Below are 25,168 nucleotides of genomic sequence, written 5' to 3'. Positions count from 1 at the left end.
CTTAAGATGAAGACCATTAGTACTTCAGGACTTTGGATTTTCACTCCTCTTCTGAACCCAACCTTGAACCTGCTCTTTGTAACATCTTGCCTAAGAGATCAAAGAAATTTATTCCTAATTTTGTGCATATTTAGTTTCTCTTAATAAAGGTACAAACTGACGATGGATTTTGAAATACCTTATTATGAAACTCATAGTTGGTCCAGTAATCAGCTGTGCTAAATGGAATAGGGTATCGTGTGGGCACAGTAACAAGGCATCTGTTTACAAGATCAGTAAAAAGCTTGAATTCTTGAACTTGATTGCTCGATCCAACAACTTTGCCATTGAAGAAAACAAGGTAACTGAAAAAGAAGTGCCACCAAATTGTTAACATTTCTGAACGTGTTACCTTCCACAACAGTAAGGTCTTGCCGTTTAAACTTACTCTATCCAAATTTGCTGAACTATTTCCTCTTGCATAACTGCTCCCAAAGCTGCCTCATAAGCATCAGTTGCTTCTCCACAAGTTCCATGAAGAGATTGGTATAAGCTGTTTGGGGAGGGAGAAACTTATCACTTTTCAAAAACTTTTTTATGCTTTTTCTCACAGGCAATGGACAAGATTCATTTATTGACAAAAGATGACAAACATGGCCACAGATATGAACACTGCTAAACCACTGGTAGGCAGGCAACTGTCAGGGTTTGGAGCAGCCACACTATACCTCCCCGTGACCTTGGAGGGTATCCCCAATTTTTAATGCCCTTTTAAATGTTAAAATGTTCCGACATCTCATAGTTTTGCTGTCCTTTTGTCTTGCCTGGGCTGTTTTAGGACAGGACAGGACTGTTCTCAACCAGGAAAAAAAATCAGAAGTTTACATTCTCATTGAAAAAAGAACTCTTTTGCCCTAAAACCCCAAATAATGTTATTTCTCACACTTCCTGAGACATGTGGTATACATTATTAGTAATTTTACGACTGCTGAAGGGCATTTGGGGACCTCCAAAATGACTTTAGGGGACACAGGCCAGCCATACTTTGTCCACTCCCTGTGCTCAACTTAATTCATATGAAATTTTGTTTGTACAGTTCCCTCCCTGCCTCTCCCTTGAAGCCAGTGCTTAGTTTCTTTTTCTGCTAAACCTAGCTTACCTTGGGCAAGGACCAGGTAGTGTGGCATTAAGCAAGCCACAAGTTGTGTGGCTTTTAAGCAAGCTTCTAATCAAGACCAGAGTTTGTGTCAAGCTGCCTTTATAAGGTAGGTAGGTTGGTAGGTAGATAGAGCTGCTGTCAACAATGTATTCGTCTACTTGCAGTTAACCTAAGATGTCACAACTGGCCTTCTGTATGTGCAAGGCATCTGTTCTGGACTCCCCCCCCCCCGGCAGATAAGAAAAACTGTAGGGCCTCAAGTGCAACACGTGCATGGCCGCTAGCACAGCCATGTGCACGCACCTTTATTGAAAACAACAGGGCTTGTCATCTGCAGATGCTCAGATCCATGGATGATGAGACCCCACTGTACTTGTATTCATAAAATAAGTGAATTTTCCCACTATGGACAAATTGGCTGGGAGAGGAGGAGGGTAGATATCTATTGCCCAAGTACTTCAAAGGTTCAAATTAAACATCTCTCACTTTATCTTAAGCATGACCAAGCTTCTAATTCATTCATTTTTAACAGATCCCAGGCTTCACAAGACCAACATCAAAGACTAAGATGTTCATGTGGACCAAAAACCCCATCTTACCCCCAAGCCTTTTGTTGTCTAGATCAAACAACACAGGTCAAAATCCACAGGGCAGGATCAGTTCAATCCTTCATGCCCAGACGTAGGACCTTACCGCACAAGTCTCCAGGCACAGGACGAGAACGGTGCAAAAGGGGACAGGAAGGGAACGAGTGGGGGATGCATTTTACTGCACACAGGAAGTGCCTCACTCGTTCCCTTCCCTTCCATTCCCAATCTGTCCCAGAGGAGGTGATTTTTGAGAACTGTTCTGAACAGTTCTCAAAAATCGCATCCTCTGGGACGGATTGGGAACGGAAGGGAAGGGAACGGAATGGGGATTTCTGTGTGCAGTAAAATGTATTCCCCACTAGTTCCAGGCCCCTTCCGTTCCATTCTCTTTCTGTTCCGTGGAGCCCCTATGTGGTAAGGTCCATAGATACAGAGGATCCAGACTGACTATGGGGTAAAGAACCTTTACCACAGGGTATAATACCTTTGATTTGCACAGTTTCTAAGAAAAATTGCACCAAAACCAGGCCCCTCCCCTATGCTCCTTACTTTACCATCAATCTAAGAAGCCCCCCCAGTTGCTGCATCTAACACAGAAATGGGGCACCTGGCCACACAAGTGCAGCTAAGCACCTCATTTCTGCATTAGATGCAGCAACATTCATCGGATCAACAGTTGGTAGGGTAAGGAGTAGCAAGTTGGTCCCAGATCATGTGTGTGAACAGAGACCTAGGGAGCAATTTATATGCGCATCAGGGCCATGAAAGCACAGGTTCAGCCTGTGCTTTCCTGGCCCATCTGCTCAGGCCCTAAGTGAGCTAACAACAGAACAATAAGCTTAAAAAAAAAAAAAAACACTAGATCAAGGGCCAAAATGAGAACTTCCATCAAGTCTGCCAGTGAAACAATTCCCACATTGCTAAGATTTACTTCACAATAAGAAAAAGTTAATTGCCCCCCTTCCAGGAAATGTAAATCCTCATATTATTAAACATTCATAGTCTCTGGAACAACTCACCAGTATATTTGCCACAAGTAAGGAATTTGCTGGTTTAAAGCCTCCTCTGTAAAACTTCCCTTATACAAAGGTGGTGTAAATTCAATTGGCATTGGAAAATTCAAAAAATATCTAAAACAAAGACAATGTTTACTACACAGTTTGACAATGTTTACTACACAGAAACAATCCTAACAACATCTATGTAACAAGAATCAATAGTGTGAGAATTTGGCATTCTTATTATACTGAGCTGTAAGACAAGAGGTGTCTGAAGAAAGCTTTGCACTACATATGGCCCTCTGAGACATTTTGTACCTTAACATGTATGTGTCATGGACTTTTTATGGTACAAGTGGGAAGGAATTTTAGAGGGGACCAGGTGGACAGCTGTTGCTGGAGCCTATTTCCCCTAACCCGACTGCTACAGATATGCACTCTGGTGTATGCAGCATCACCTGTAGACACTCTGTATGGCTAATTCACATGGCCATCTTTGTTGTTACAAAGCAAATTTACAATTACAAAGAAACCCCAAGACAGCCGTTGACTGAGGTGTGCACTGCTTCTCAAAACAATGGATTCTATCCAACATAACATTAGCAGCAAAAGTACAAAATATAGTACTGTCCTGCTAATAGCTGCACAAGTACCTGTGGATCATCACTGCAAGCAAGCAGTAGGCACAGGGGTTGGGAAGTGATGGTGCCAGATGTTAAATTCCACTTTCTACCAAGCTGTCTCAGTCCACATCCTGCCTTCTACAAATACAAGCCACCACATAATACATAACTCAAATATGGAAATTGCTTTTTCATTTGATATTAAAGACTGCAGGCACAACTACTGTATATACCCATGTATACGTCTAGAAATTTTAGTCAAAAAATGGACCCCAAAAACCTGAGTCGACTTATCCACAGGTCAATGTACATACTGTACTTTAACTCTTTACTTGAAAAGGAACCATGCCCAGGTGAAAAACAAGAGCATAATCTGTCCTGGAAGCTTTTAACCCCCGCCCCCAATTCTCTCATCTATCCAGCCTTTAGGACGAGCACAAACAGTTGTGCTTGCTGTAATTTTGTAAGTTGTTTGGCATTGTTTTTCTTGCTTCATCCTTTAAATCCTTTGCCACATGCCCCTATGTTTTACCTTCGAAGTATCCACGGGTCAGATCAAACTCCATAATTTTGGCCCCAAAAGCTACCCTCAACTTATACATGAAGTCGACATATAGTCGAGTATATACGGTACTCATTATAAACATTTACATACAAAGAAATGTTTAAATTATCAGCATTTTATATAAGAACTTTTACAGGCATCCTGACTGCAGAACTATAAATCAAACCAAGCAAAGTATTGCATTTATATGTTCATGGCAGTTGGAATGAGAGCTTACTTGACAAACTTACCGTAACAGATCCACAGGATTACTCTCTTGAGGTACGCACTCAAAGAATGCTGCAACAAAGGCTTGCAACAGTGGAGGTATACTATCTGCTCTATTCTGTTATAAAAGAGGAAATCTGCCATTAATCAACACAAATCAAAATTGTAAGAAGTATATTTTAATGCCTCTGAAACTAAGACAATTTCTATCTTAACATACAAAAATGATTAACAAAAACTGCATTCAGCTTTACACAAAACCAGAAACAGGAAACATAAATTACATTTCTTCAGATGTTTCATCATACTCTTGACTGTATGACATACCAGCAACTTTTGGCACATTACACAATAAGAGTAAGAAAAAAGGTGAATTAAATGGACTACTGCAACTTCTTTGACAAGTTCTGAATTGCCCAAGAAACCCTAATGTTCATTTTACATATTTTAGGATTCAAAGACAATGTCAAATCTCAGATGCCCTAGTCAGCACGAGCAGTGGAAGGGATTGTGAGAGTGGTAGTCTGAAACATCTCAAAGACCAAAGGTCCCCCTCTCCTAATTTAATGTGTTTTAAAATTATAACAGAAGCAAGTTGCTAATGTTTTACCTGCATTATGAAGAATTTGCACATAAAGTAGAAAACCTGGGCATTTTGTGGGTTTTTCTCAAATGCTGTAAGCCACACATCACAAGCTCTTTCCATCTGGTCCGTCCTCAAATATAAACCAACCAGAGTTTCCAAAAGTGGGCAGTCAACAGGACTTAATTTCACAAGTGATTTACAAAGTTCAATAGCAGCTTCCCACCTTTAATAAAATAGCAAAGAATATCTCATTGAACAAGCAAACCAGTGGAACATTTTTAAAATACATTCCAGCAAAAATACCAAGTTCTCTTATTATTTCATTTTTTTACATGTTATCTCTAACCACTCTAACATATGATTTCAGTCACACTATATTTGGCTGTTAGTCAGAATAACTTTTCAATTATATGTCCTGCGTGTGTGTGTGTGTGTGTGTGTGTGAGAGAGAGAGAGAGAGAGAGAGAGAACTGGGGAAAAGAATCAAGATTCAAGAGCACACTGTAACATACATGGTTTATACTGTACCACTGTGCATTTTAATACCAGCATACACTGTATAAGCTTGGCAACTGCAAGAAAACCTTACCTTTCCAGCAGCTTCTGCAACGCTATCATGTTTTTGTACAATGGAAGACAGAGAACTATGTTTTTATTAGCTGAATTATCCTTATCCTCACCAGTGCATGACTGGATGGCATCTAAAAAAGACAAACATGGTAGTGAGATTAAACATTCACAAATACAAAGTTTTTTCACAGAATAAATGAAAATATTATCCTCTCTGCATGTGGTGAAAGAAAACTAGCCAAAGATTTCAGACAAAATGCCTGAAAAAAAAACTAGCTATGAAAGAATTTCCATTCTTATTTTATAGCATGGAGATGTAAACTCTTAAAACTGACAATCCACCAAACTATTTATGAAGAATTTTTAACATCTGTGACCTTCACAGAAAAGAAAAACATGTATACAGTGCACCTGCGTTATATGTGGGTGCGCCTTACATGGCCTCCAGCATATGCTGGAAGCCCGTGCAAGAAGAAGCCTCAGCGCACCAGTAAGAATGGGGTGCATGCCTGTGGCGTGTGCCCTGCACCATACCAAACAACGATCCTGATTACTTCTAATGGGGCTCAAGCATATGCATTTTCCCCTTACCGGGGGGGGGGGGGGGGGGGGGTCTGAAATGGATCCCCCGCATAAGGGAAGAGCACACTGTATTAGGTGATTTATTCTCTTCCATTAGTCTGTCTGCTGCTATGCCAAGATGGACAGGTTACTTACCTGTAACTGTATTTCTTAAAGTGGTCATCTGAGAATTCACATAAATGGGTTATTCTGCACCTGCGCAGTAAACTCCTGGAATCACTAGGTAAAACTTCAACTGCAACTTTTTGGTGGTAGCTCCACCCAGTCTCTTATAAGCCCCCTAGTGTTCCTGCTTTTTCTCAGTCCCATAAAGTACATCACATAGTAGCAATAGAAAGGACATAAAGTGAGCAGGGGAGGATGGGTGGGATTTGTGTGAATTCGCAGATGACCACTCAAAGAAAAACAGTTACAGGTAAGCAACCTGTCCTTCTTGGTCTCTGTGAATCACACAAATGGGTTCGACTGACAAGTTTTGGTCAGTGGAGGAGTCTGAATTCCATGAGTGGTCAAAAAGCAGTGCAGCTGTTCAATCTGAAGTAATGGCTACTAAGCGATTCCAATAAGTTCCTTCAAGCTGCTAGCGCGACGGATGAAAGGAACTGTGAAAGAGCGGGAACAATAGGGGGCTTATAAGAGGGTGGGCAGAGCTACTGCCAAAAAGTTGCAATTGAAATTTTACTTAGTGATTCCAGAAGTTTCTGAAGTTTATTGAGCAGGCACAGAATAACCCATTTGTGTGGTTTGCAGAGACCACGAAGAAGAAATACTCATAAGTAAGAAAAAAGTTAAAATAATGATGCCTATCCATAGTACGGATTCTGTGTCGGAAAAGGAATCTTGGATTTCACAAGCTTTCCCCAGACATTGATACGTATCTGGGAAATGTAAGGTAGAATGCAAATAAATGAAACACAAATTTGTATGAAACCCAAGAAATGATTTTAATACCTAAATCCTAAAAGGTATATGTGCATCATTAAAAAAAAAACACACACAACCTCAGATTTTTCAATAAATCAATAAACACAATTTTAACCACAATAGCTAAAACAATGAATTAAAACGGCGTGTTACATCCAACAACTGTTCCTCAATAAAGGCTCCTAATATTTTTTTCCAAAGCTTGTCCCTTCAAATACCTAGGATTTTGAACATGCATCAATGGATTTGACATTTCTAGCAGTGAATTATTACTTTCTTAATTATTAAGATCTTTCAGGAGTCACTGGAAGTTCCAACACGAAAAGTAGCCTTTGTAGAGCATGCAACAGGTTTTTTTCTCCATATGTTTGCTTTGACCATCAATGTCAAATAGATCTTGACATGCAATTATGTTCTTTATTATGACCTCCAAATATAGTTCTATTTGGATGAAATTATATCATCAATATACAAAGTAGCACTAAAATAAAAAACTGGGTCAAATCATCACATGATCCAACTGGGAGAGGTGGGAAATATAAATAAACTATTACTATTATTATTATTGAAAATAAAATAATGTATGCCCTCAGCCACCCACTTTCAATATTTTGGAGTGGTAAAAGTAAAAAATGCAAAAGGGAAACCTTCACACCCATTAAATCCTAAGTGTAGGAATTGTATGACTCTCCAGACCTAAGTGAACTATAACTCCCAGTATTCCTTGCCACTGGCTAGGCTGGGTAGGGCTGCTGAAGTTGCAGTCCATCATCATCTGGAGGGTTGCATTGTTCCCATCCATGTCACACGGGAGAAAGATTCAATTAAGAGCCTACCCAAGAAATTATTTAAACAATAGTCCAGTGATGAAAACTGTCTTAAAAGTGCATAATCCTATGTATGTATGTGTACACACACACACACACACACACACACACACAAAAGTAAACCCCACTTAGTTCAACAGGACTAGTATGCACACACAGGGGAAACGAAGGCTGCAAACTTATACAAACTATGTCTATAGAACATACAAGGAGTCTGCATTTTGAATTTACCTTCAAACACTGCTAACAAGGTATCAGGATTAGCCTTCACATCTTCCACTGTTTTCCAAGGTATATAAAATGGCTCCTTTTTCATTATTTTTGAAGGGTTGCTATTGGCAGGATCATAGAACTTGACTGGAAGCTCACCAAATTCAATCAAATGTATGTAGGAGAGCCAAGCTAAGCAGCGATCACTTATGGTGAGATATTCCACTAGAACCGTACCACTTTCTGACTTCAGAGCATTCTGTAAAATGGAAAATAAAATAATGCTTACACCTGAAACTTAAAGATGTGATGTCTGTTCCTACAATGACATTCTAGAGGTCTAGACTTAGGCCCAAAAGAGACGGGCAAAAAAAAAAAAAAAAAAAAAAAAAAGACGCCTTCTGTGCAGTTTGGAGACATGGCGGTTTGATGAAGCATGCCCCCAAACTATGCAGAAGTTGCGAACTCAGCCACAAAAGGAGTGGATTTTATCCACTCCTTGCCATGGCGCATTTGGGACTGCAGCATCTGGTCACCGTGGTCCTGCAGCGATCAGGGTGGGAGCGGCCTTGGCCATTCGTTTTGTCCCATCTGTTCAAGGCCTTAGATCATACTAATTAATACATAAGATAAATCCCATATTCATTATCATCAAGACTATGATATTTTTTATTGTATTCCCACAATCTACTGCGAGCAACATTGACAATTATTTGAAAAAAAAGTCTGAAAAATAAATCTTGAAAATACAGGGGGCTGTTGATATACAGTGGGGTTTAGTTCCAGAACCCCCCGCATGGGATACCAAAATCTGTGGATGCTCCAAGTCCCATTATATACAGTGGCATAGTTATATAAAACCACAAAACCAGGTATGCTTTTTGGAATGTATATATTTTTGGAATATTTTCCAGCCATGGATAGTTGAATCCATGGATAAAGAATCCGTGAATATTGAGGGTCAACTGTAAATAAAAACAAGCAATGAAGACTATTAACATCCCCCTTTCTATTACAAAAAAAGGTGTTCAAAGAGATAGTCCCTAACAAACTATATATGGTTGGCTCTCCATATCCATTCCAAAAAGCAAACCTTAATTTTGCCATTGTATACAAGGGATCCCCTTTTACTATGCCATTGTATTTAATGGGATCTGAGCCTCCACAGATTTGGGAACCAAATCCCAGCAGATTCCAAGGGCTCATTGTACAGTGCACCTGCGTCATACGCGGGTGCGCTTTACATGGCTTTCAGCATACACTGAACATTATTCTGATAATAACGGGGCGCGTGCGCTGCTGCACCGCCATGTGCACGAGCCCCATTCATTTAAATGGGGCTCGAGCACAGGCGGAATTCCCTTTACACAGGCGAGTCTGGAATGGATCCCCTGCGTAAAGGAAGGGCAGACTGTACTGTAAATAGAAAGCTGTTTCAATATAAAGGAGCCTCTATGTTCTTAAGGTGCATATGTTTGAAAGTATAGCACACAGGTGCCTATTATTTTGGTTATTTGCTATAACATTAATAGCCAAGTGGGATCAACAAAGCAAATCAAGACAATAAATGGTACATTGGAGGACTTTCCATGAAGGTCCATTCTTACCAAGGACAAAAAGACATTCATTAGTGGATTAATTTCTGTTGCCAACCAAACTAGGCAAGACATTGGCCTGTTACAGACTGCCAAAATAAAGCTGCTTCGGGTCTCTTTGGAGGTATGCTGTTTAAATGATGCATGCATCCTAAGAATCCAGAAGCTGCACCAAAGCTGCGCTCAGTGCTTAGGAATGGAGTGTGGCTTTGGCGCGACCTCCGGACTCTTAGGACCCATGCATCATTTAAATAGCATACCTCCAAAGAGACCCGAAGCAGCTTTATTTTGGCAGTCTGTAACAGGCCATTGTGTTACTTAAAATAAACCTCTCGTCAGTCTTCATCTCCTCCTGTTTCAGTCCCTTCACAAAGCTAGACACAGGAATTAATAGAAAAGACTTCCCATGTCCAGGAAAAGAATTAAGATCTCATCAGCTAGGGTGGGGCCAGTTGGCTCCTTCTCCTTGGCAAGAATGGGTCTTCATGGTAAGTCCACCAATGTTTCATTCTCAACCAGTAGAGAAGGAGCCATCCACTAATGAGATCTACCGGAGCAGGCATACACATTAGAGCAGGAGGTGACAAGAATATATTTCAGTGTGGTAACACTTGTACCAAATGAGACTCTGGCTGAGGCACATTTGTTTGGTTTCTACTTTTTAATGAGCATGAATGGAGCTGGTTATGGGGGTGCTCAGCAGTTTACTTCTAGGGGCGTATTAGTGGAAAATCCAGGAGTCATGGATACCAATCTAGAATCACAGAGTTGGAGGAGACCACAAGGGCCATCCAGTCCAACCCCTTGCCATGCAGGAATTCACAATCACAGTATCCCCGACAGATGGCTATCCAACCTCTGTTTAAAGACCTACAAAGGAGAAGACTCCACCACACTCTGAGGGAGTGCATTCCACTGTCAAACAGCTCTTACTGTCAGGAAGTTCCTCTTAATGCTGAGCTGTAATCTCTTTTCCTGTAGCTTGCATCCACTGTTCTGGGTTCTAGTCTCTGGAGCAGCAGAAAACAAGCTTGCTACATCCTCAATGTGACACCCCTTCAAATACTTAAAACAGGGCTATCATATCACCCCTTAACCGTCCTGTCTCCAGGCTAAACATACCCAGCTCCCTAAGTCTCACCTCATAAGGCACAGTTTCCAGACCCTTCACCATTTTGGTTGCCCTCCTTCGGACACACTCCAATTTGTCAACATTCTTTTTGAATTGTGGTGCCCAGAATTGGACACAATATTGTGCCTGATATACAGTTTTAGTGTTCTTCTTATATTTAGCTTGTACCATTGTTCTCCCAAGTAGTGTGTTGGGTGAGGTCAGAATGAAGTACTATGGGCTAGGAAAGATGGACAAGAGTTTATCTTGGGTAGGAAACTTGGATCCAGCCACAGAGAAACTGTGTCTGCATCAAATTTACAGCAAGATGGAGCAATGGTCAGGGCAGTGAGCTCTGAAACCCTTCTGGTTGAAGCGACTGCAACCAGAAATGGTCTTGATAGAAAGAATCATGAGTGGAAAAGATCTAAGTCAGGGGTAGGCAACCCTTTTGAGCCGGGGGCCGGGTTGCTGTCCCTCAGACAACTGGGGGGCCAAAGCCAAAAAATAAATAATTAAATAATTTTTTAAAAAATTAAATAAATAAATAAACCGGGACAAATCTAGGATAAAATTTTCAAATGGAGGGCACTTTTTAAATAAAAAATGGAGGACACGCGAAAAAATTTGCTGATTTTTTAAAAAATGTTAAGATAAATGCATGTTTCTGAGGCTTCTATAGACAATTGCCCCACCATGCCCCTCGCGCGAGACGCCAAAGGCCCCAGCGGCAATCGGCGGCAGGACCGGGCTGGGGCCGGTCCCAAGGCCTTGCCGTGCCGCATCCGGCCCGCGGGACGCAGGTTGCCTACCCCTGATCTAAGTGGTTCAAAAGGAAGCTTAGGGCCTGAACAAACAAGCCAAAATAAAGCAGTTTCGGGTCACTTTGGTGGTATGCTGTTTAAATGACACATGCATCGTAAGAGGCCAGAAGCTGTGCCAAAGCTGTGCTCCAGTCCTTAGGACTAGAGCGTGACTTTGGCGCAGCTTCCAGCCTCTTAGGACACATGCAGCATTTAAAGAGCATACCTCCAAAGTGACCGGAAGCAGCTTTATTTTGGCCTGCCTGTTTGGGCACTTAGATAGGGTTTTCAGCTCTTTACGGAGGTCCCAGGAGGAAAATTTGTGAATCACAGGAGAGAAATTTCCTAGTATGAGGGTAGAATTAAAGAAAATGTGTACTGGCTGAGGATAAAATGGATGTTAGTATTGCTGTTTGGCAATAAAGAGTGTTTGGCTTAAGTTCCATATCCAGGCAATCCAGAGGGCATATATGACACACAGGTGTGAAGGAAAGAGAAAAATATATTTAATTTTTGCAGTTTTGGGAGAAATAGATTTTCTATGAAAACACCTCAGAAAAGCCTACCAGGTTGTCTCATAGATCCAGTGAAAGAGTACACTTTCACCTAGATGACAAGACAGGGTTTACCCACCCTATGGGAGTAGCCTTGTTTTAAGTATTTTCTTTGCTCAACTGCCAGGCTGTGGAGCCACTCTGGATCTGGATGGAAAACCAAATCTTGGCTGATAAGATGTGGAAGTGCTGGGAGTGTTACCAGTGCCTGAATGGATACAGCTAAGAAGAGAGAGAACCTTGGCCTTCTCTGCCAGTTTGGGGCCATTAGGATTACTGAGGCCTGTTCTTGCCTAATCCTCCTCAAAACTCTGCATACGAATGAGATATGGGGAAGGGCGTACAGCAGACCTCCAGAATCTACAGGGCATCTTGGTCTAGGGAGAGTAAAATCTGGTGAAGCACCAAAGGGGAATTTGCAATTTGCATCTGAGGCAAAAAGGTCAATCTAATGGTTGCTGAAGAAAGCTCTGAGAAGCAGAGCTAGGTTTAGTGGACTTGGCTTTAACATTCCCCCATCCAGAAGGCATATGACACACAGGTGTGAAGGAAAGAGAAAAATAATAAAAAGGGAGGGGAGACTAGTGAGGAAGAAAAACTAGCATGGGGAATTAAAGGCTAAGAGCTTCGTAATATATTATAGTACTGAGAAAGAAGCAAAGAGAAGAAATAATGTTAGAGACAGCAGATACAGACATATGACCTTTCATGGGTGAGGCAAGATAAACTGAAACAGGACTCATATCTTGCCTAGTTGGGCAGCAACAGAAATTAACCCGTTAATGGATGGCTCCTATCTCTGCTGGCTGAGAATACATTTCACTTCTAAATAAAATACCGGTTATCAGATTATTTCTTGTACTAAAGCAGCCACGCTTACAAATGAATAAAAATGCCAGAGTCAAAAATATCTAAAAGCAACATTGCTGGTTTTAAGCCAACTTACTTGCTGCAACCCGAAACACAATCACCACCAATAAGGCTATTTGAACTATACAGTAAATTGAACATACAGTCACCCCTCCTAACTCGCAGACCTGAGATCTGCAACCTCGATTAACCGCGGTGAAGCGACCTCCACTATTTCTAATGGTGTGCATGCTCAGGCCACATGCATAGGGGTGAACCTCATTCAATACATGCAAGCGTGAATACACGCAAGCATCCATTTTCACGGGGCGGGGTGGGGGGAGCGTGTAGTGTCCGGAACAGATCCCCTGTGAAAAAGGAGGGCCAACTGTACTTCATCTTCAGGAATTAAGAGTATAGGGACACTTAATGTGTTATCCAAATCACAAGTGTCTGTATTCCCTTCAAAAGAGTTAAGGCAGGGCTTCAATCATATTTCTATTATTGTTTTTTATACTTTAATAGAGGTTCTATTATTATAAGGTTCACACTCTTGTTTGTAATGGTTTGATGCGCTATATTCCATCCTGTCTTTTACAGAATAGTAGTATTAAAAATAAAATAAAAAGAATTACATTTCTGCTAACTTCTTTCTGTACACTATAGCACTGTCAGTCATATTTGGTGAACAAATCAGAAACCCTCTCTTTCCTATAACATGCAGGCTACTCTTATCCATTATTAAATATAACTCCTCTCCCATGCCTTCTTTCTGTATTATAAGACACCACACACTATCAATGTGCAATAATGCTAAAATCATCAAATTCTATACCAAGTGTAGCAAGACATTAAAAATAGGCAAATACCTGGAATAAGGCAACAGCATTTTGATACTTTCCAGTGAAGAGGCTTAGGTGAATTCTATATAGCAATACTTCCAGCAAGTGAAAAGAGCGAAGATCCAAATTTTCTTCAGACGCTGAAGTTTCTGTGAGGAACTGCAGCATTCTCCCACATACATAATCCTTCCCATCAAATGAGCTCTCCAGATTTAGAAACTGAATGAGAGTTAAACAAGAAAAATGTTTTAAGAATAAGCTTTCCCTTCTACTGATAAATTGGTTATACTAAATTGAAAACCAAGTACACTTTTAGAGATGCCCCTATTACTTCTTCTCAGTTCAGAAATAGTAGGCTCAAAAACACCAGTTCAATACAATAGAATATAAACCAGTAACCAAATAAACGTTGGCCAGAGTGCAAAGGGAGTGGAAGGCATATGCAGAACCAAGGGGGGCTCACAAAGTTACACTAAAAATAGAACTAAGGGGCTGTGCAGACAGCCCCTAAAGGGCGGCCTCCAGCCACCCCTTTTACAGTCAGATTGGGGCCATGGCAACCGCACACTGCAGCCCCGAAATGGCCTTTGCAGAGTGCAAAAAGAAGCCGCAAAAAGCAGCTCCTTTTTGCACCCTGCAAAGGGTGCGATAGCTGCGATATTGCAGCTTTACAGTGCTCCCTTGGGGCTGTGTCGTGCTGATGCAGCGCCAGAGGAGCGTTGTGACACTGCATGCCGTGTAGAGTGGCATGTGGTGTCAAGCTGCCCTGGGGGGCGGAGTGAGGCGTGCATCATGTGGACCCTACGCCCCGACTCCACCCCAAGCCAACCTTTAAGGCCAGTCTGCACAGTGTGTTAGCCCATTGCTAAATTACAGAAGACTACTTTTGTTTAACTAGTTCTTCAAAGAAATCATTGACTTGAAATTTGTTGAGCTGGACAGGTCACCTTTAAGTTTTTATCTCTTTAGGAAACAAAGATTTCCATGCATATGCCTAAAGTACTTCTCTGTGCACTCAAAAACATTCCAGACTTGTTTGTACCTGCAGCTCCTTGCATGGTATTAGATGCTACTCTGGATATCTGTGACCTCTCACCCCAACCCTTTTTAAGCAGCACAGGATAGTGGGAATGGACTTGAAGAAGTCCTGGTATGTGAATCACAACATCTGGTATATTTTCTTAGACTCTATCTTCTCTATGTGAAACAAAATAGTCCAGAAAGTGAAGGCCAGGTATTTACCAGGCAGTGGGAAATCTTTATATTTTGTTCAGGAACTCTTCAATATGAAGCCCTTGCATCAAACATCATATAGGCTTGGTTTACACAGGACAGGACACTGGGAGCAACCTGGCTTCTTATGTATCAGCAATGTGCTGGTGTTGAATGCATAACTGCTCCACCTTTGGCCAGTTGTCCAGCACCCAGCAGAAACCAGCACTTTGGTTTGTGTATTCCACAACAAACCAAACAAAGCACCCACTGTTTGTTCCTTGACTGTTTTCTAGCTTGCATGACATCCAAATGCACGCATTGGGAAACACAACTCAAAAATAGTCAAAGCTGGGTTATTGTAGACATGTAGCTTTTCAAGAAACCAAACTTACTGTCCACCAGATCTTGTAAGTTGGGGCGTATTCCACTGCTGTCTCACACATTTCTTGCACTTCTTCCTTTGTTCCCCTCTTTGAAAACAGCTTGAGGTAGTGACACCAGATTTCAGAATTTTCCTTGTTATTTTCTAATGCTCGGGCCAAAACATTTAAAGCAGAATCCAAGCATTCTGAGGATGATCTTTGACAAGAAAGGAAACAAATACTGTACATTCATTTTTATGTTCTCAATTTAACAGTGCAATTCTTAAGCCTTACACACAATTTCTCCACAGCTCCTCACATCACAACTTCTATTCTTCTAAATTTACAATGGTTTGAAGAGTTTTGAAAAGGGGGGGACTGCTGCACAAGTAACTCAAGGGCACTTATGGATAGTGTGCTACAACTGTGGTTTGCTACAAATATTTTCAGCTGATTTCCTACTTGAAAGGAAAGACTTCTTGTGAAAGTTGTTTTTGAACCATCCTGTTATCTAAACTATCCTTAGGAAATCATCATCATCAAATGAATCTTTCCTTACTATTTTCATGCTGAAATGAAGCATACTTGAACTCAGAAGCATCAAAATATTTTATTACTCTTACTCTGGACTTGTAGACACAGCAAAAGATCTAATCATATTTCTCAATTACTTTTGAACAATAAGGTACTTGTGGCTTAGCCAAGAAACACAGAGTCCTTTGATAGACTGGATTACAGCTGCACAGGTGAGAAGCTTCAGACAAAAACTGTAACTGATTTGTTTGCATAGTAAGAATTACCTACCCTTCATTTTGATTCAGGTATTTATAGGCCAATTTAATCCAAAGCTGAACATTAAAAGGGTTCTCAAGTACGCTTGCCTCCAGGTTTGAAATGTCATCAGTCTCATTTGTAAAATAACGAACATCATCAGGAGTCACAACAGCATCCAGAGCAGGAATATTTACTTTGTTCTCTAGTGTGGGGGCTGTAAATAAATGAATAAAAAATCAAAACCACCGCATTTTGTACATCTGAAATCAAAACTGCATTTATGTTAAAGCTAGTTATTATTTCCATGTGAATAAAATAAAGCAAATTAAAAGTACTATGAGGAAAAGGTTCAATGCTTTTCACAAGATAACAAACTAAGAAACTATACACTTTTTGTGGAAAACTGGATTACTTCAAAATGGGAGAGCCAGTCTGAGCCAGCATAAAAAGTGATGATTTCTAGATTTAAGAATCTATGAATAATCAACATTACAGTGAACTTATAGAGTCACTGCTGAATGTAGATTTAAGATATCTCAAATAATAAATATGCCCAGGAACATAACTAAACATGAGAGAACTATAAAAACTGTGGCTGTCTAATCCCTTGTTGGGTACAGCCAGCAGCAGCTCTACAAGCTATTGAGTTGCTTCATAGGTAAATATTTGAGTATCTGTGACTGTTTTATCATTGTGAGATAAATTTAAAGGGAAAATCAATTAAGTTGTTGCATTAAAATGTTTTATGCATATTTTTTGTAACTAACACTTCCAACTTAGTTGCACTATTACCATATTTAATAGAGCTAGTAAACTGTTCCTCTTCACCACTTGTATCACTGTCCAAAGAAGCCTTTTTGCAGTATTTAGGTCTCCATTTCCTTTTGTCTTTCCAAGTTGTATATGGAGGGGCTATTGGGAAACAAAAGAAAAACTGAAGCACATTGATTTATAAACTCCCTAGTTTACTGAAGTCACTTAGAAAGCCTAGCATGTAAATAGAAGGTATGTCAATCTACTCTAAAGTTACTTACTGTGACTTTTGCTCTCATTGACTTTGCTAACAAGAAGTACAGCCATCTGATCCATTGCCATGCGATCTCTGTTCACTCCAAAAAGTTTCTCAACATATTTTTCTGAAATGAGATGGCAAAATTTGAGAAATATTTCATTATTAATATTTTACAAAGGTATGTATTCATATACTCACAGAGAAATCCCTAAAAATCTTTAAAGTTTTTGTTAAATTTAATCTAAGAGAACCATGAGATTATAATACAGAAGACTCTTTAGTTATCCTTATAACCTTTTAGAATGAAGCAGGCTTTTAAAAAGAGCTTGCTTCCTACACACACACACACACACACTAAAAATGTTCTTTGTGATTAACCTGAACAGATAAATGACAACCAAATTAATGATATCAAGAAGGTACAATACCTGCTGCACTGCTTATCTCTTCATCGGTATTTTTTTCTGAACAGCCTATCAATGATAAATTGTATGAAAGAACATCCTCAAAGAGCTGACTTCGACTGAGAGTGCAGTCCTTCATGTGCTGCCTAAAAACAACAACAACAACAAAAAACCAGGAAAATCCATTGTGAATATTACAGTAAATAATAATAATAATAATAATAATAATAATAATAATAATAATAATAATTTTATTTATATTTTCCCGCCTCTCCCTGCGAATCGAGGTGGGGTTACAACCCAATAAAAATATACAGATACAATCAATAAAATGCAATACATCCAATACAGTACTTCATTTCGACAATAATAATATCAGATAATTTATCTTATCAGAAGTACACAAATGCTGCTTTTAAATGACAGCATTTAAAATGACTCCACACCTCAGAAGTTTAGAGTTTTAAGTTACATTTTAAGTTTTAAGTGTAGGAAGGATTAATGATCCCACACATGCACCATCATCCCACATATTCAGTTGTCCACAATTACTCAGTGGGAATTTAATTCAATAAAATTATGGGATTTTTCAACATTATTGAAAAATAACTGAATTCTAAATGATGCAGAGGCAAATGTGCTCAGTTTTAATATACTTCTTACATTTGAGAAAGTTAAATAGACCATGTGTAGGTAGGAAACAAAATGCCAATATAATAGGACTGCTGTAGCAGCAGGATACAATGTTTTGTGAGTTTTGGGGAGGCTCTTCTCATTTCATTCACTACATGTTCTGTAAGGGCCTTATTCTAAATGCTGGTTATAAAAGAAATCAGAATGATTACTTATTCAGAGAGCAATTATTTTTAGTCTCTCCAGAATTCTAAACTGTTTGGAGGTAGACAGAAACAGTAGAGATCTGGTGTCCCAGATGCATTTTAGTCATATTGTACTGGTCACCAAATGATAGTTCAAGCAGTTCCCAAGTTCCCTAGCTTGAGCAAAATTCACCCATGGTCCTAACACAAAATTGCTTAAATTGTTCTTATTTGGAGAAGCATTTTGTGACTTCAAAGTTCTACTGCTGGACTCTGGCTACTGAACAACCAAGAATAAGGGCATTTGTTCTTTCTGCATATATACTGTTATTACAATTGAGTTTTTTCAACGATCTTTGTCATGCCATTCACATTACAGGAAACGAGCATAAAATAAAAAGAAACAAGATTTTTCTTAAGAATTTTTTTTACAAATGATGGTTTAAGCAGCTAAATTCTGATTGAATGTTCCTAAACTGAGAAAGCAATAGCAAGTACATTTCTATACCGCTTATCAGTGCACTTAAGCATTCCTAAGCGGTTTACAAAGTGTAAGCTAATTGCCCCTAATAGCTGAGTTCTCATTTTAGCAACCTCAGAAGGATGCAAGCCTGGTATTGAACTCGCAACCTTATGGTTTGTGAGTAAGTGGCTGCAGTACAGACATTTAACCACTGTGCCACCAGGGCTCCTAGATGACAAATCTTCTTGGGTTCCCGAGACTACAGCCTCTGCAAGTGCTCACATTAAAAGTACATATCTTCTGGTTGGTAGAAGGGGAGAAATCACTCACCACTGGCAATCATCATCATTGCATGTGCCTGTTAGATCAAAACGGCAGAAACACTGTTTGGGCTCAATCATATTGCTGTAGGATACTGAACTGAGGTAAAGTTTTTCTTTTGTTCGAAAATAAGGACTAAACCTAAATGAAGTAAATAAAAGCATGATAATGTGTTCAAGCCATGTAACAGATTTTTGTTTAGAATCGAACACAATGATAGCAGTATACTTGACTCTGATATTACTTTACTTCTAAAAAAATAACCATAACCAGCTAAGCAGCACCACCTACTGTTCAATTCAAAAGAGGGCAGTGGCTTATTTTTCTTTCTTGTGCATGTGAGGTCAAGCTAGGTATGAGAAACACCAATTGGGATGACATACAAACGTGTATCACATTTGATCTGAATTAGATCACACAATTGCTCATCTGCATCTTAAAGCCATTATCAGCATGATACCAGAAAAGGAAGTTCATAATTGCCACACATTATTACAATACTGAGTTTTGCTATTTAGGGCAATATGACAACTATCTTAAATTCACGCTCCCTACATTCAGAAACTATGTAAAAAACCCAGTCACCACAGATTAAACTGTTTTGTTTAACTGACACAGAATTTAACTGATTAAATAAATCATGTACCACCTCCAGATGCAATGACCTGCTCATGAAAGTCTTGAGGCAGCCTCCCCTATCTTGTTCCTACAGATATTTCAGTCTACAATTCACACCACATCTAACCACGACCTATACTTGCTGGGACTGAATGAAAGTTCTAGTTCAAAAGAACTGGTTGTCAGAAAGGCTGCTTTGAGCTTTAACCAATAAGTCAACTTGCACAATAAGTATAATATAGAATGAGCATCTTTCATAAGAGTAGGCAGAAGTATTTATTTTACATACTGTAAATATTTGTATCATTAGGCATTATTGGTCTAATTAAAATCAGCAGATGTGCCTGGCCTTGCTCTTGTCATACTGTAGAACAGTTGCAGGAATCATGCTATCCTACACATATTGTTGAACTACAAATTGAACTACATACTGTTGAACTACAAATCTCAGCAGCCTTCACAATCACAGCACATGGTAAGGGATACTGGGAGTTGCAGTCAAACAACATTTAGAAAGCTAGGATTCCCACTCCTTCTACAAGAGTAGCCAAGAAAACAACACAGGGTGTAAATGCTCACAGAGGCAGTTCATAATGGGTCAAAACAGCCTTTATGGGGAGAAACTAATGAAGCTGTTATGATCAGTGTCCCAGATCACCAAACAGAGGGAACAGGTTTTGGCCACACCTGTTTTCCACAGAGGTGAACAGCAGTGTGCCCTCAATGAGAGAAATTAAGGATATAATTTCACTGTGATCAAAATCTATGCCATCACAAGTATCTTGGTGGCCCTGGCAGGTGGAAAAGAAATAAATACTTAAATTAACATTGCATGACACTGCTTTCACAGATAAAGCACTACAGAGGGAGCAGTCTAGAGATCACAGAAGGGTGATATTTTGCATAGACATACACACATGGGTCACAACAAGCCATATCTGCATCCAGCATGACAACAAGGGTTTTGCTCAAGAACAGTAGATATGAAGAGGTCTACATGTAATATCCAATTTGGTTTTCATGGCCCTGGCCTCAGAGGGAGAGAAGGGGCAGGCACAGCTCCATCAGACTTAGCCCAGGACAGAAAAAAAGGGCTAACCCTTCATTTCATCTCCCATCACCATGGCCTCACAGGAAGAGAAGAACAGCTGGACTTGATCCCCTTCCCCTCAGCCATTCTCTCTGAGACTTAAGGAACACTCCACAACACTTGGGTTTATCTATCATCATGACTTTTTAGATTATGAGCCTAATGACAGGGAACTGTCTAATTAACAATTTGCAAGCTGCTCTGAGCATTTCTAAAGAGTGGGGTTTAACACAAACAAACAAACTTTAAAACTACAGAAGCATAATCTTACACTATACATGCTTTGGTATCACAGGAAACGTTCAGTCTACCCAACAAGAATCACCATAACAATTTTACATTATCAGTTTCTTGCCTCCTTGACTCTCACTTCTTCCATCCTATGGTCTCTAGCGATCCCCATCCATAGCTAAATCAATTCTAAAGCAGTATATGCTGCTTATGGCACAACATTTTAATCTACAGAGCATACATACCTGTAAGATTTAAAAACAAGAAGAGGGCTATGATATGGTCTAAATGGATATGGCTTTCCCTCTGTTTGTTTATTTGGAGTGGTGAAAGGGTCTACGTCTATGGTTATTTCCTAAGAAAGAGATATATATGAATTATTTTAACCGCATAAAAACTTCAGCTACAATGATCTATCTAAAAACATAGTATTTTAGATTATTTAGTACACAGAATTACCTTCCCACATAAATTTTCTTCATTAGAGATCATAAGTGTTGTATTTTTTTTCAAGACAACTTCCAAGCCATCAGCTTTCACATACAATTTTTTCAATTCATCAATATTCAGACCCAGAAAGAGTTCTGGTTCCTCTAGTGCCTTTTTAGAAAGTTTGTTTGTAGTTTCCTGTTTGGGGGTATCTATGTGCTTAAGATTTGGTTTAGTAAATGAATTTGATTCTTTGAAAGACCTCCTTCGCTCTCTACTGGTGTTGGACAAAACTTCGTCATCAAAATAATTCTCCTCAGTGTCCAAGGTCAGTTTGTCTTGGGTTAGATCATGAAGGGAAGGTTGAGGAAGTGCAAATTCAGGTTCTTCTTCCATAACAGGGATAATATTTAATCGGTCCTTAGTCTGATGTGCTTGGGCCTCCTTTAGTTGCTGAATTTTTAGAGCATATTCATACTGCAGTTGTTGTAGTCTTCTTTTCTCCATTGCAATCAGCTCTGCTGAATTCTTAGGGCTTGATAATGGATCCAATTTCAATATTTTGTTTGGCTGTCAAGAAACAAACATACAGATGGAAAACAATATTGTGTCCAGTTCTGGGCACCACAATTTAAAAAGGATGTTGAGAAACTGGAGTGTGTCCAAAGGAGGGCGACCAAAATGGTGAAGGGTCTGAAAATCATGCCCTATGAGGAACGACTTAGGGAGCTGGGGATGTTTAGCCTGGAGAAGAGAAGGTTAAGAGGTGATATGATAGCCCTGTTTAAATACTTGAAGGGATGTCATACTGAGGAGGGAGCAAGCTTGTTTTCTGCTGCTCCAGAGACTAGGACCCGGAGCAATGGATGCAAGCTACAGGAAAAGAGATGCCACCTCAACATTAGGAGGAACTTCCTGACAGTAAGGGCTGTTCGACAATGGAACAAACTCCCTCGGAGTGTAGTGGAGTCTCCTTTCTTAGAGGTCTAAACAGAGGCTGGATGTCCATCTGTCAGGGATGCTTTGATTTAGATTTCCTGCATGGCAGAGGTTTGGACTGGATGGCCCTTGCAGTCTCTTCCAACTCTATGCTTCTATGATACTAGGAAACCCATACTAGGTCCAGGCACATATTATGGTGTTAACCATGGACAAAGATTCCGAATTTTGTTCATGGTGGCAAGCCCAAAACTGCCTTCCTGCAGCAGCATCAAATCTGGGAGGAGCCTCAGCTTTGTTTAGGCTCTCTTTGACAAACACTTGAAATATGTAAGCTTCTCTGTACTTCACAAGTAGGCAGCAAGCACAGAAACAAGTCTTACTGACTACAATATCTATTTCACAGGTGCATCACCAAGTCAGAGACAAGATTTCACCCATCTGAGTCAGGGGTATAGTCCTTGCAATCACCAATTTCTGACTGGCATCAAGGCTGACTTTTATACTTCATGTATGCTTATTTCATACAGATTAGTCTTGAGTTCTGGTTTGGAGGAAAGGCATGGTATGAAGTTGATAAAATTTAAAGGAGCTTAACAAAGTTTTAATATAATACACTGCAATAGTTCTTAAAAGTTATTTCACAAGAGTGGACCACATAGCAAGGTAAACTACTCATTTAGCTTATAGCACTCCATAAAAAATTAACGTAACAGCAGACATTCTGGATCAAGCTGGGAGCCTACTTAGAGCAGCACTTCTTCCACATAGTGCCTAACCTGCTGTCTATGAGAATCCTGCCATCATGGTATCTCTCTACTTGTGTTTTCCAACCTGAGTGGAACACGCATGTGCATGTAACCTGGGGTGGGCAAAGTGCGGTCTGTGGGCAGCATGCAGCCCCCAGGGCTGTTAGTGATCCCTGCTCAAGAGTTTCTAGGGGACTGGGAGGCATTTTCACTACAGTTTGAGTCATTTCCAGTTTACTTCTGGTTTTAAAAAAAGGTCTCCCCCTGGCTGCTTTAGGCCCAGGGGAAGCTTTTTTCTTAAACAAACAAACAAAAAAACCCAGAAGTAAACTGGAAATTACTTAACAATCATTTCTTGTATTTTAAAAAAAAGCCTCTCCTGAACCTAAAATATGATAAACTCCACCCTCATGCCCTCATATGCTTATGGAGGGCATATTGGGACAAAAAGAATAGCTTTTGGCAGTAGGGGAAAAGTTGTGGCTCAAGGTCTCCTGGGAAGGTTAATGTGCCAACCCCAGCATCTCACAGTTGCCCATTGAAGCAATAAAATTTCTGTTACACCATAACCCGTAAGTATGGAGACAGCTTTCAGTTACTGTTGAACTTGATATTTTCAAGAACAGGAGATCAAACACTGTTTCTTTACCTGTTTATTTATTTATTTGTTTATTATTTTATTTAGGAGGTCCAGGTGCAAACCAAAATCACCACAGATTTGATAGCTTTGTCTGAATTTTAATAATGGGACTAAAAGCAAAGCTTCTAAATTTTTGAACACTAGTCAACTTTTTACTCTTCGCCTCTCCCTATCACTACTTTGTTTACCACCAAGCACAACAAATAATTTTAGAGAATTGAAAATCTGCATGATTTGGTGACTGAGCGTGAGACAGGAAAGCACAGGCTTGGCCCCTGCTTTTCCTGCCCTGGGTGTTAACCAGGATCAGTCTCTGGACTAGCATAGGTTTACACTCCCATCCCCACACCATGGTACACCACATATCACTTGCCTTGCTCCATCCTTGCAACTAGACTCCCTAGCAGACTCCTCTTGGCGCATCTGACATGGAAATGGTGCACCTAGCTGCACCCAAATGGCCATGTACCATTTCCACCTCAGATATGGTGACAGAGGTCTGTTCATCAGTGGTGACGAAGAATGGAGGTAAGGGACACAAGGGGCCATCTGATCAGCCAGGGTCTGCCTCAAGGTTTCCAAGAAATGATGCAGCAAACGGGTAAATTTGACCTGGGTTAAGGCCCTTTTACCCTGGGATTAGGCCAAATCAATTGGATCCATGCCCAGTCTGCCAGGATCCAGCTCAAACCTGACCCTGGGGCATTGGCCGGTAACCTCCAAATTGGACAATGTGAGGCCAAGGGCACAGGTGTTTCGGGCCGTGTAGACAGCCACTTAGTTATCTGTGAATTAAGAGTAATAAGAAGTATTATCCTAACAGAGGCACGTTACAGACCGCCCATTTGGGGCGGCCTGTAACCGGCCCTTTCCCTGCCGGATCGGGGCCTCAGCTGCCACAACGGCAGCCTCCGAGGCCCCGATCCGCCACTTTCCAGGCCGCGGGGAAGCTGCAAAAGGCCGCTTCCCCGTGGCCTGGAAAGGGGTGTCCTTGGGGCTTCAAGCCCCGAGGACACCCGATGGCGGCGGGGAGGATAAAGGGGCCGCTTGGCCGCTTTCTCTTCTGTGTCGCTGGGCGCAGCCATGTAAAGGCTGCACCCAGCAACGCAAAGCTGGAAGGAGCTCCGAAACGGAGCTCCTTCCGGGGCCGCAAAAAGGGAGCTCTAGGCGCCCTCACTCAGCCCCACTACATCACAACAGCGCCGCCCCGTTTAGAGGCAGTGCGGTCGTGACGTCGTAATGGCAGCCCCCATGTAGAATGGGCGCCGCCATTTTGTACGGACTGGGTCCGTACTAGGGTTACGGGCGTCAGGAAGTGACGCCACTTTCTAACCCTAATACGGACCCAGTCCGTACTTTTATGCCCGTCTGTAACGGGCCATAGTAAGAATAAGCATTTACCTTCCAATAATTACCTCTACTTGTGTTCATTTTCATTTTTCAAATGATTCAAACCAAGATGAAGATATTCATATTAACAACAGGAATTCAACAAGTTATTTTAAAAGCATCGAAAAGCTGAAACCTGC

At 40.5% G+C, this 25,168-nt stretch overlaps 1 protein-coding gene across 3 annotated transcripts in view; it reads right to left on the bottom strand.

Annotated features, from left to right (window-relative positions):
• The window catches only part of ZFC3H1 (zinc finger C3H1-type containing), a 57,411-nt gene that overhangs the window by 7,151 nt on the left and 25,092 nt on the right, over window positions 1-25,168 (bottom strand). For all 3 annotated transcript variants that reach the window (XM_042468009.1, XM_042468011.1, XM_042468010.1), the window contains exons 15-30: window positions 21,342-21,881; window positions 21,128-21,237; window positions 18,953-19,084; window positions 17,366-17,487; window positions 16,960-17,061; window positions 16,718-16,837; window positions 15,956-16,139; window positions 15,182-15,368; window positions 13,602-13,793; window positions 7,842-8,079; window positions 5,297-5,408; window positions 4,732-4,930; window positions 4,145-4,239; window positions 2,748-2,858; window positions 428-532; window positions 179-344 (exon numbers count right to left, since the gene is read on the bottom strand). In XM_042468009.1, coding sequence (XP_042323943.1) covers window positions 179-344; window positions 428-532; window positions 2,748-2,858; window positions 4,145-4,239; window positions 4,732-4,930; window positions 5,297-5,408; window positions 7,842-8,079; window positions 13,602-13,793; window positions 15,182-15,368; window positions 15,956-16,139; window positions 16,718-16,837; window positions 16,960-17,061; window positions 17,366-17,487; window positions 18,953-19,084; window positions 21,128-21,237; window positions 21,342-21,881 — 2,715 coding nt within the window. The remainder of the gene's footprint in view (window positions 1-178; window positions 345-427; window positions 533-2,747; window positions 2,859-4,144; window positions 4,240-4,731; window positions 4,931-5,296; window positions 5,409-7,841; window positions 8,080-13,601; window positions 13,794-15,181; window positions 15,369-15,955; window positions 16,140-16,717; window positions 16,838-16,959; window positions 17,062-17,365; window positions 17,488-18,952; window positions 19,085-21,127; window positions 21,238-21,341; window positions 21,882-25,168) is intronic.

Source organism: Sceloporus undulatus, chromosome 5 (assembly GCF_019175285.1).
Source record: "Sceloporus undulatus isolate JIND9_A2432 ecotype Alabama chromosome 5, SceUnd_v1.1, whole genome shotgun sequence".
NCBI classification, from domain to species: domain Eukaryota; kingdom Metazoa; phylum Chordata; class Lepidosauria; order Squamata; family Phrynosomatidae; genus Sceloporus; species Sceloporus undulatus.
The sequence above is the reverse complement of the archived record's forward strand: the minus strand, read 5'-3'. Positions and strand labels throughout refer to the sequence as shown.